We start from the raw sequence: 13069 nt of genomic DNA, 5'->3' as shown, positions 1-13069 counted from the left end.
TATACGTATAACAAGTGGACCTTCGTGACATAGAAAAACGTTTAAAAATGGTTGCACTTTATAATCTGAGGAACTTGAACTGGATGAATGAATCGAATCATGTTTAACCAGACTATTGCCAAGCAATATATGTCCCCTACCGGCTTCACCATTGTCAGAAATAAAAAAATATATATATTTGTTGCCATAGCATACAGAATGTTTGACGTAGGAACAAAATAAAATGATGTGCATAATGTCCTTATTGCCATCTATCCATGTTTCAAGTTTCATGAAAATATATTAAGAATTTTTAAAATTATCGCAGGATCCTGAAAAGTGTGATAAACTCACAGACTGACGGACTCACGGACTCAAGGACTCACGGACACACAGAGCGCAAACCATAAGTCCCCTTCCGGTGAAACCGGTAGGGGACAACAACTTGGGTACTGAGCTGCTTTCTGAAATAATGTGTATCATTTGTGTAAACGATACAAAACAACCCAACCGATGGTATTCTGACATATTGAATCAAAGTACTGGCAGTACTGGTGTGACGATGCTTTTGAAGAGGATGGATATAAAACATCAATTTAAGTTTATCTATATCACCACAATTGTGTATGTTGATACGAACATTTGGGTACGATAAAAAATTTGGGAACGAAACTTTTGGGTACGAAACAAATTTGGTACGAAAAAAATTTGCGTACGAAACATTTTTGGTACGAAAAAAAGTTTAGGGGTACGGGGATGTAGTACCCGTGGGTAACTTGACCCATTGAGCGAAACTGGGAGGCGGGTCACATTCTTGTTCATTAAGTATGGCAATACATTCATGATGATTCTCGAAAGTAGGTATGAGCACATAGCCGGACCATGTGAGCTCAATCGTATGAGCACTTGACTATCCGAGTTCGCCCACGAACATATGGATAAGTTAACTAATAGCGAAATGACCTTATACATGTATATGCTGAAATCTAACAATCGAACGAAATATCAAACTTGGTATGTACACTTAGGTGGTTGTGTAATATCTGTTAGAATATCGTATTCAATATGTAAATTTTAAATGATTGTGCCCGCACTTGAGTTTGTTGCCTTGTTTGAGTCTATACGCGCCTAGGCTGCACCCAGTGTGTGTATTTGTGTTTTTCCAAGGTAATGAGTAACCTCCGCGCTAAGGCTGCATAATGTTGGGACCCGGAGTGTGTCCAGCACTCCTACCTAATAAGATTAGATTGACGACAGTTGGGACGAATTTTGAATGATAGCTGCAATTTCCAGCTATTTGTTTTGTACTGAAATACTTTTTAATTTTTTATATGGTCAAATGCTGCGGGGGGGGATGAGATTTTCCGGAAAAAACAACTGTCAGGAATGGTGACCACAAAACATACAAAATATAACATTGCACCGGGAGCGGGAATCGAACCGGTGTCGTCAAGGTGAAAAAGCGAACGTCCTTACCACTGCGCTAGCGGGACGGACAATTATGCAGAGATATGTTGTTTTATCTATATATATCATAGCAGTGCAGCGTTTACAATTTGCAGGTTCGAAATCGTTCGCATTCTTTTGTTTTGTGATAAAAAGGTAACTTTACATGTTTTTATTCGCCATTTATTTACTAAATCGAGAACAAATATCAAACAAAATAGAGAAAATATATATTTGTTTCATTGGTCCATAAAATTAAAATGGATGTAAAATTACAAATTTGAAATTAACGTTCTGATACACTTATTGAATCTGTTTCCCGTGGATATGCTGTTCTTTTAATATTTACCTTTATCAACACGAACGACAACTCTGCTAGGAGAATGTTATCAATGAAAATCAACGAGCATTTTCTACGCCGTGGCGAATGCCAAGGGAAGTAACTGAAAAATCGAGTTATCTCAATCGGACTGGCTCGTTCTTTTACATAGGGCGCCATTGTGAAGAATTTTTTTACTGGTTATCAAACCTTGGACGCCGCTGTTCCAGCATCGTCAAAAACTGGCAATCAGGCACTTATTAATATTTATAACACATTAATTGTTCAAATGATAAATGTATTAAAGTTGCATATCGACGGACAATAATATAGTTTTACAAAATGATTTATTAAATGTTATGTCTCATTTCAATACACGGTCAATTATACAATTTTTCCCGGGAAATTATTTTTTGAAATCCAGTTGACAAGTTTCCCGATTTGTGTTTGCGTGAGTTCGGATTTACAAGTATATCAACTATCAATCGACAAGGTAGGCCAATCATCGGATTAAATATTTAGTAGTTAACAAAAGCACCGGATTACACACTCGAACACTTGGACAGCAATAAGCAAGGCGTTGATATAATTTTCTTTTTACTGGTTCATTCCAATGGAGCTTCTTTTCTCTGATCAGGTTGACTTGTTTTTTTAAAGATAATAAATATGTTATTGTTAGTTAAGAAAGTGCTAACAAGGACAAACTAATTTTTTAAGTGTTTTAAAACTCGTATTTATATTGTTGGAAAATATTGTATACCGATTAAATAATACATACACACATATCATATGAAATCATGCACATAGATTTATTTACTTTTATTGTCTAATAATAATATACAATTTATTACGTTTTGACGGGTGTTATTCACAACAAATGACCATATAAAGTACAAATAAGTATATAATATGTAAAACATTCTTAAGAGCTTATGATTTAATGTAACCCATATATAAGTGTGTTAATTTTGCTTACTAACCATACTACTTATAAAAGCAACATCGAATGAAGCATCAATAGTTATTGTCTTTTTTCATGATGGCACGACTTGCGACACGGCCGTTGTTGAGTGTGTCATGTTGATATTCATGTTATTGCCGACACTAAATGTCACCCTGTAACCATTGGGGAACGTCGATCTAACGCGCTGATCCGGCGTGTAGCATCGGAAGCAGTGCTGTATTAGAGTCCGGAATTCTTTCCGGAACTTGTCTGAAATACATGCCATTTACCACTGACCCTGTTATAATATTTACTTAACTATCATGACGTTTCTTCATAAAACTAGTACTAAATCTGTAAATACAGTTTAAGCATCGGAAAGTATTGGTTATGATGATGCTTTTGCTATAGGGCGTTTGGGTAAGTAAGTTTTAAGGTTGAAGACATCATTACACATCAAAGACGATACATGAACGCGCTCTAGCCTCAAATTGCTAGGTATAAGTAAAAAATTTGATTGTAGTACAAACTGAGAATAGACGAGAACAGCTTACCGCTCATAAAATTGTAAATGATGGGATTTAGGCAGCTGTTTAAGAAGATCGCCAGATGTGCTACCAGCGCAAAGTTTTCTATCCCTTTCGCATGTTCCGTCACGCCAGCGTACCTACAATAATAGGTAAACCAAATAATAATAAACAGTCTTAATATGTGTTATTATATTCACAAGAAATGTCCAACAATAAATCATTACATTTAAAAAATACACATGTATTAGGCCATCAAAAGTTCATGAAAAACGTTAAAATAGAAATGGCACAAGCGCGTTAAAGAAAAGAAATGTATTTATATTAAAATATTTAATTATATTTAATAGCCTTTGAGCGCTTTACCGTTTCAATATTTCAACTAAAATCATTTACATTAGATATCATTGTGGGGGATTTCCTAGAGTTTAATGCGGATTGATGAGTTATTTTATGAATTAATTTTAGACTACATTTCATTAAACTTTTTGTTGTATAGAAGTTTATAAAAAAAAATGTTTTTTTTTATTTCATGTGTTCCCGGGTTTTTTCTTATTCATTTGTATTAATGTATTTGATTGAGCATGCATATGTGATTATTCTAACCCTCTTTATTCGTTTTAAATTGAAGTTTCGGCTTAAAAAAAATATATTCATAGTGCCGCCTATAAATATATGTTTTATGGGGAGTTTTTTTATAAAATGTATGTATCTATGAGAAATAAATCTTAATTCACAAAGGCCATGCTTAATCATTCCAAAATGTGATAATTAAATGGAATTAGCATACGTTTTCCAGGGCGTTTTAAAAATAGAGTAGTATTTAATTAGTTGCCATGAACATTCAATTATGACAATATGCGGGATGATGTTGAAACGGTTTACCATTCTTTATCCGGGAAAATCTTCGAGCCATTATTTTCCGTACGCTCACTGATAAGCCAAACTTAACAATTTACATAACATCATTTGAACGAGATTTATTGATATCTTACCGTAAGACATTTAACAGGTGGTTCGGAAAGAAACAAACGGCGAAAAGAACAACGATGGCAAACAACATCTTTGCAGCTTTCTTGCGTGATTCAATTTGAACATCGTTGTCATTGCCAGTCCTGTCATTCAACATCGGAGCACGAGTGTCTGTAAACAGCTTTAAACATTATACATAGACATATGTTTCCGGAGTTTTAATTCGTATATATAATACAATTAAATCCGAAACTATTTATATGTTATGTTACTTTGTGTTATATACTAGTAAGCATAAGCAAAATCGCATTCGTTAATTAAACGCAAACATTGCTGTGTTTTCTTTTGTTTATTTGAATGATATATTTATATCGTAATTTATCATTCTAAACAAGCAAAGTGCATTAGGGGTCGTTGTGTGAATTTGCACAAACCCTTACGCGGTTCTCTTGGTATCCGCCCCGTACACAGGATAAAGGCGATGTTGGAATAGGTGAAACCCATAAGGCTGATAGGGACACAATAAAGGGCAGCAATGAGTACGAACTGCCAGATCATCAGCCCCTGGTCACCGAGATCAACCGGATAGCACCGTGTAAACAGTATTTCTTGTGGCCATTCCTTTTCAGTTCTTGCAGCAATGGTTTCGGGCATCGCGAAGCAAGCCGAGGCAATCCATATGACAATGATAATGATACGAGCGCGTCGTACGGTGCTATGGAAACGCAACGGATGGCAGATGGCGTACCAACGTTCTAATGATATTGCCGTAAGTGTAAGAACGGATACAGATATCGACGAAGTCTGAAACGAGAAAAAGTATACAAACAAGTTGCAGAAATGAATAAAATAAAATGTATTTTTTTAGAACAAATACCAATTTGATTAGTCTTTCTATCATCCGAGCGTGCGTTCTATCATCCGAGCGTGCGGCTACGTACATGAACAGCGGTCTTGTATAGATGCATACATTAATTGTCGTAAGAAAGCTTTTTACTTGTATTATCAAATACCACTTGTTGCATCTTAAAATCATGATGTGTGCATATTTTTTTTATTTTGTCTTCAAATCCTCAATTCCTGCATCAACCAAGGTGGTTGCGTAAATGAGAAATTTTATCCATATATGATTCAAGGCGACATTGCACATGGTTCAAGGTGACATTGAATACATGTCCGTTAGAAATCGTGGCGTTTTGTTTGTATAAGTATTATGCGAATAATTAAGCCATGTGTGTTATTACTATGTCACGATAATCAAAATATCTACATGATTGTATTGGTTTATATAAAATATGTCGGAAATAATAGTTAGAAGATAATGTCGTATTTTTATGACGGGCACCCATTGTATGTACATTTGTGTATACCGTGTAGAATGAGCTGTAGATTCAAATTAAGTTATAATGAATGCACATGCATTAATTATAACTTAAGTCCAGCAATATTAAGTCCGGCCATAAGTATTATCACATGAATTCACTCCAATAAGGTTATTATACGTAAAATAATATAATATACATATTTCGATAATGTCGTTACATATGAGTGTAGAAATCGATAACAATACATATCATTATTAATTTTCTTGATTTGTAGACATGGTTGCATATGACTTGTTAAATGAATGCCATGTCCTAAAAATCATATCCAAACATGCAATTGTATATAATTGCATAGAATAGCATGGCATACAGTGACATAATGAAGCATGGAACAGTGTTCTCCAAAGAAATAAATATGAAAAAAAGTTATTTATTAACAATAACTTTAACATAAACTTGAATATAAATCCTATCGGCGAAATTCTTGCCCTCGATGTCATCAAATCGCTTTTTAGCTTAGAACGGCTAAGTTGTTTCCTCATATTGCATTCATGTTAATATTTCTGTTACATACGATAGCAAGTAGCAATAAAAAATAACTTATTGTACTAAAATACACAAACAGTAGAGATTGTTTGCCTCTTAGACTTAAATTCCGATGTAAGTTTACCGCTTGTTTTAAGTAGTATTTATTATTTTCCAAAAGAGATATGTAAACACCCATTGTTAATCATTAATATGTTAATGAATCAAAGGTACTTGACATTAACTGTTCGGAAAAATGAAAAACGATATGCAAATACAAAGATCTTAAGCGGTTGCAACAAAAATGAAGTGGCACTGTATGTTCCACATTATATGCAATTAAACATTATTATAACTTGAGCAAAGAATTGTTCATAGCTTAACAGATTTTCATTTCGCGGCCAGTTATGCTAATAAACAGAACGCTAGTTTTTAAAAAGTTAAGAACATTGCACATATTAAGTAAGTACAATATTATTAAATGTATTGCATTACATTGTTATAATGTTGTTATTACGCTGAGTTGCACTGGTTATATCAAAGTCAGCTATTTAAGAACTCACAATTGAATGTTTTCATTTCATTAATCATTACAAGACTGAAGAATAACATGTTTACTAAACTTAGTTAATGCAATTTTCCATGCTTTGATATTTTACAGGCTGTAAGATTCAGGAACTTATTCTTTAACCATCGGGCGTCTTTGGTTGCAAAATGTACAACGACTTAGGAAAGGGGATAGTTAATATAAATAGAAATAGCGATAACATACGATAGACAATATGCTTCATCAATATATTAAAAGCAAAAACAAGGGTCTTTGCTATATATACAACACATGACATAAGAAGTAAGGTAATGTAAACGTATTTTGATGCAAGCAAGTCGAAGGGCAACCATCAATGACTGGATGAATGAAATCATTAGTGAAGTGCAAATAGAGTATGCATATGAAAAAAGGGAGTATAAATAAGATGGCAACCACAGAAATAAACTCTTCTTTTTGTTTGGCTTTCAGTATAATTATCAATACAATTGACTAAACATTCAATAAGAATCAGGTATATACTTATGTCACTTGATTCATCATTTATGTATTTGGTGCTTGTGGTGTTTTTGTTTTTTACCGTTTACATGCACATCGGTTTTGTCATTTTCCAACACATATTGCATGCAAAAATCTTAAACAGTTCTTATAAATGGCAAATGAGTCTAGTTTGTCCAATAATGTGTTTTAAAAGTGTCATTCCTTACATGTATTAGTAGTATTATGTACATAAGCTACTCACCATTGTAAATTGATTTACTTTACATACGACATCACCGAAGAACCATGTCCATGTGACGTCAACGAGTAATGTCATCGGTAGACACATAATCAAAACTGCGATATCTGCGATGGCAAGATTGACAATGAATATGTTCGTCACCGTCCGCATCCCTCTGTTGCGCCATATTACGACACATACAAGGGTATTGCCGATAAGTCCGACTACAAAAGATATTATATATGCGATAATCAGGAACCATTTTCCAGTGTCCGGGTATAGTACCTCCGTGTACATGTAATCAATGTAGACATCCATTGGCATACACTTGTCATTCAAATCACAGTTTTGTGTTGACTGGTTGGTCATGTTCACGACACTGTCACTCGATATATTTGAGATGTATTGTTCAAACCCGTCTATACCTTCAGACTCCATACTGTACACCTGTTGTTAGATGTATTTGTGTGATATATTATGGTTTGTGAAATATAATACAAGAAGATATCATAACTATACAAATAAACTTTTTTAAACAACGAGGCGCGCTTACAATTAAACGATTTATACACAGAAATATTACGAAATAAAATGTTCACAAGTGTTTAATACAAAAATATTTACACAAAACGCATGTATGCGGCACGAGCTTATCACAACATCATCAACTCTTTAAATAAATAAATCCGACGTCCTTTGAACCAGAAGCGCTATTGACGCGTGCTAAATTCCAATAGTTGAATTCAGCTTCCAGAGCGTATCTTGCGGTAATGGTACATACAAACCGATCGTTCTCCTAACGCGAGTTTCGTCGCGGTGATTTCGCTGGGATTTACCATTAAAACACTGTTCTTCTGTAATGGTGGTATTATGACCAGCAGTGACCAAAATTGGTTTCTAACATTCATAAGCTGAAGTAACGACGCAATGCTTTCAACACTCTTCTGTTTTAACCTCCCGAATATTCATTTTTGGGGGCGCAAATGGTGCTTTATCTAAGATAATCAACTTATTTCAGATAATTTAGAAACATACACCGACGTACATAAATCAACTGGAATGTTTTGTTTTTCGGCGAATACTGCGTGAGGCACAATTAAAGAAGAATCATTCTGCATTATAAAACAGTGACAGGAGTGTTGCACTTATGTGATGATATGCATTCTCTCTTTTAGATAATGTATCCTTTAAAAATTGCTTGTTAGGTTCAATTTTGAACTAACGCACTAAATAATAATTATTTTAAATCCAATGCAGTTTAAGCATGTCTATGAAAGAATTATTGGTTGTTATAAAATCTGTTTGTTATTCAGGAAGATAAAAATGAAACGAACACCCGTATAAAAAAAATGTAACTCTGTGTGAAATCGTCAATTGGTTGACCGTGAACGTTCGTTTTATAACGGTTAAGGGGTGTTGCGGAAATTTATTTAACCGAGAATATATTTATGGAACACCGATGATGCTATTATCACAACTCAATATTTTTGTTATCAGTATCGTCAGAAATGACCGAGTTGGTTCATAATTTAATTGTCAATGGCTCGATCCCAGGTGGGGTAAACTATTGTTTTACTTTTTTTTATTTCTTTAATTTCATTCTTGGTTTATACTGGAGCTTTTTAGTCATGACGTTTAAATTTATCAATTTAAAGCATTTAATCCCAAACTTCAAAACAAGCCGAAATCTGTGAACACGTTTATGTAAGTTATTAATGATTAAGGTCGAGTTCGATGTTGTATGGTATTATGTTTGTGATTGAATATTGTTTTTCATTAATGTCTTTTGTTAAGCTGTTGTGGTCCCAGTTAAGATTGTAAACAATTTCTAATGTTTATGCATATTTCTTACAATCTATGTACCGGTACTTGGGTTTTGCCTAATTGATGATTTTTTATAAAATTTGACGTAGACGGTAGGAATAGTTAAAACAAAAATCTCGGTAAAAAGTGCGGTTACCCCCTTTTTTATTTGTGTTTTATGATGACAACACGTAGATGAACATATTTGAGCAGTTTTGCAGAATTCTATATGACAGAATTTTTTAAATCACATTTTGGTGGTAAAAATAGTAAAAAAATGATTTTTTTTGGGGTGACATAAAAATTAAAAAAAATGATGTTTTTTTCTTAATTTATCTTATATTCTCCATTTTTTGGCATTGTGTTGTTTAATTAAATGGTATTTTATGTATCTCAGCTTATATAATATCTATATGTTGTGTATTTCATAGGCTATTAATTGGTTTGAGGCAATAAGAGATTTTCCATTTTAAATAAAAAAAGTACATGAAAAAATGGTGAATAAAATCAAAACAAGGCCGGCGACCCTATATTTTTATTTCATTTTTCATATAGTATTTGTATATAGTACTTGAATATAAATTTTAAACAAAATCTATTTGGTGGAAAAAAAATCAGCAAAACTGAAGCAACACCCCTTAAAGCAACTGTTTACCAAAAATAAGTCATACCATAACGTGTTAAATAACTTCAGTATTTAAAGGGGCCTTTTCACAGATTTTGGCTTTTTTAAAAGTTTGTCGTTAAATGCTTTATTGATAAATGTAAACATTACATTTTAAAAGCTCCAGTAAAAAATAAAAAATAAAATTTAAAAAAGTAAAAAATAGCCCGCTGTAGGGCTCGAACCAGTGACCCCCGGAATCCTGAAGTAAAAACGCATTAGCCAACTGAGCTATCCTGCCAAGCATACATAAGATGCGTATTTTATACGTTATATAAGCAACCTTCGTAGTTTTTCAAATTTAAACGACAACAATAGAACTCTCCAAATTATTCAATCGTTTCGCGTTGCAACGCTTTATAATTTTTAGGTTTTTAAATCGTCAAAAGATGCATATACTAGCTATATTAGACCATGGCAAATGTTCAGTAATACTGTTTCCTCACAAATATCATAACTAAACCGAAAATTTGCGAATCTGAAACAACTTTGTTCAATTTTGTCAATTTACCAAACCGTGAAAAGATCCCTTTAAGAAGTTGTTTTCATTTCGCTCGCTTAATTTTAAAGCTTTTATATATTCATCGTAATGGTTTGTGTAATATTAATGATATTGTTTAATATGCTCCAGACAACCCACACATGATTCGCACTTTTTTTACTAGCTTTCTGTCCGTATTCGCCGGCTCGCACATGAAAGAGGGCAACTAGGACTGAGTATTTGTTTAAGACATACTATATATAACATTTAATTTAATGTATGTACGTCATTATAGGACAAATACGTTTGAATGAACTTCCTTTTCGATATCATTTAGTAATTAAAATTGTATAAATGAGTTGTATCATACAAACCATAATGCACTTATAGAAATAATGTGAGTTTACACCCGGGTAAATAGTATCGCAAAAAGTTGCAATAGTACCATTATATATATATATTATAATATTGCAGTATCTTATCATCACGTGAAGTATTTGAACATTTTACAGAATCAAGGTGTACACACGGGACATTAACTTCAAATTAAAAGTGTTTATAGTGGGAACAAACATCGTGTACACGTTTTTTTTTTAAGATGGTTGGTATCAGCACGAAACAAATACAATTTTTGTTCGGGGATACAAATTTAGCTTTAACACAATTATGATGTGCATGTTATGGTACAAGCACTACATTATGACTGTTATGGTACAATCACTACATCATGACTGTTATGGTACAATCACTACATTATGACTGTTATGGTACAATCACTACATCATGACTGGTATGGTACAATCACTACATTATGACTGTTATGGTACAATCACTACATTATGACTGTTATGGTACAATCACTTCATTATGACTGTTATGGTACAATCACTACATCATGACTGGTATGGTACAATCACTACATTATGACTGTTATGGTACAATCACTACATTATGACTGTTATGGTACAATCACTACATTATGACTGTTATGGTACAAGCACTACATCATGACAGTTATGGTACAATCACTACATCATGACTGTTATGATACAATCACTACATTATGACTGTTATGGTACAATCACTACATTATGACTGTTATGGTACAAGCACTACATTATTACTGTTATGGTACAAGCACTACATAATGACTGTTATGGTACAATCACTACATAATGACTGTTATGATACAATCACTACATTATTACTGTTATGGTACAAGCACTACATAATGACTGTTATGGTACAATCACTACATCATGACTGTTATTGTACAATCACTACATCATGACTGTTATGGTACAATCACTACATCATGACTGTTATGGTACAATCACTACATCATGCCTGTTATGGTAAAAGCACCATATCATGACTGTTATGGTACGAGCACCATATCACGACTGTAAAACTGAAAGAGACCATATTGATTCTCAAATGTGTGCATTACTTATACATCTAATTTAAAGTACGATTAACTCACGACACACTTTTATCATATTAACATATTATTATTTACGAAATTATTCAAGCGCATATTTGGTTGCTTATCTATCTCTTCTCTATCACATATATTATCGGTATCAATTTCCCGAAACACGTGTTTCGAGACTGTAACATCTGACTGGTCTGTTATTGTCCATAAGTGCATTAGTTATTTGACATTACGTGTATATTGAGTAAATAAATATGTTATATACATGTTGTTGCTTTTCGAAACACTCGGATGTCCGTTTATATTATGGCTCTGTCTTAGTTTTGTTGTTTTTTTATTCCCACAATATTTGTTGAATTAACATGGTCATATTTCTGTTTTGCTACGATGGGTTACGGGGTTTTGTTGGTTTTTACGTGTCGTAACCTACTTTACATTCGTAATGAGATTTAACCCGATATATAGATTTGTATTTATATTTGTTATCAATTCAAAACGAATATTATCGCATATAATATCACATCAACTTATGGAATGATAATTATGATGGGTAGTAAATTAGATTTATGTATATTGCCTATTTTATCGAGAGATATACCATATATTAACATTGAACAGATTTGTGTACTTCTAACATGATTATTCAATAATATAAAAAAAATTGATAATTCAATTTGCTTAAGTGTTGTTTATGCTTAAATGGACTTACGATTACATTCCATGTAAACTTGAAAATGTTTTAGGCGGTTCTTAGTACAGGTTTTTGACCAAATACATAGGTAAATGGAACTTACTGTTAAACGCATAACTAAATATAAATGACAGATGGTATTCATACATTTATACCTACGTGCAACATATAAATCGGCATTAATTGTAAATCCATGTATCTGCGAGGCGTATCTATCTATCCACTTGACCATCGCCAATTAACGAATTATTTAGTTCATGCCGTACACCGAATCTCAATTCGAAGACAAACTATATATTTTTCGAAGTCCTTGAGATTATAAATTAACGGAGTTGGTAAACATTTGGTACATGAAGTGCTTTTATCCGAACTTATCAGAATTTTAAGTTGCAATAACACCACAGGCAAAATCACTCATAAGGTCATAAGGTCACAAAATGACACAATCTTTAATCGTCACTGCACATTTGGAATGTAAAATTGATAACTAGTTAAATACCATAAAAATTGCATTTAATAATTATTACCAGTTTATAACTATCATGTAGTTTGTCTCATTGCTTTGTAACAGGTTTTCTAAGCGCCTTAAAAAAGATCTCAACGTCACTGTGGACAACATAATCTAAAATAGCTATAGCGTTGCAATTAAGAATAATTAAGTGAAGAAATTTCACAAATACTCAATACCAAA

At 33.0% G+C, this 13069-nt stretch overlaps 1 protein-coding gene across 1 annotated transcript; it reads right to left on the bottom strand.

The window, feature by feature from the left end:
- Positions 1-2677: 2677 nt before the first annotated feature.
- On the bottom strand, positions 2678-7878 carry LOC127880580 (orexin receptor type 2-like). The gene is made up of 5 exons (XM_052427893.1): positions 7326-7878; positions 4627-4990; positions 4210-4357; positions 3242-3354; positions 2678-2957 (listed from the first exon to the last, which is right to left on the bottom strand). Exons 1-5 carry the CDS (start codon positions 7740-7742, stop codon positions 2779-2781), a joined length of 1221 nt encoding a protein of 406 aa, XP_052283853.1. The 5' UTR covers positions 7743-7878; the 3' UTR covers positions 2678-2778.
- Positions 7879-13069: the final 5191 nt, after the last annotated feature.

This window comes from Dreissena polymorpha, chromosome 5 (assembly GCF_020536995.1).
Source record: "Dreissena polymorpha isolate Duluth1 chromosome 5, UMN_Dpol_1.0, whole genome shotgun sequence".
NCBI lineage: Eukaryota > Metazoa > Mollusca > Bivalvia > Myida > Dreissenidae > Dreissena > Dreissena polymorpha.
This window is presented reverse-complemented; position numbering and strand designations above follow the sequence as displayed.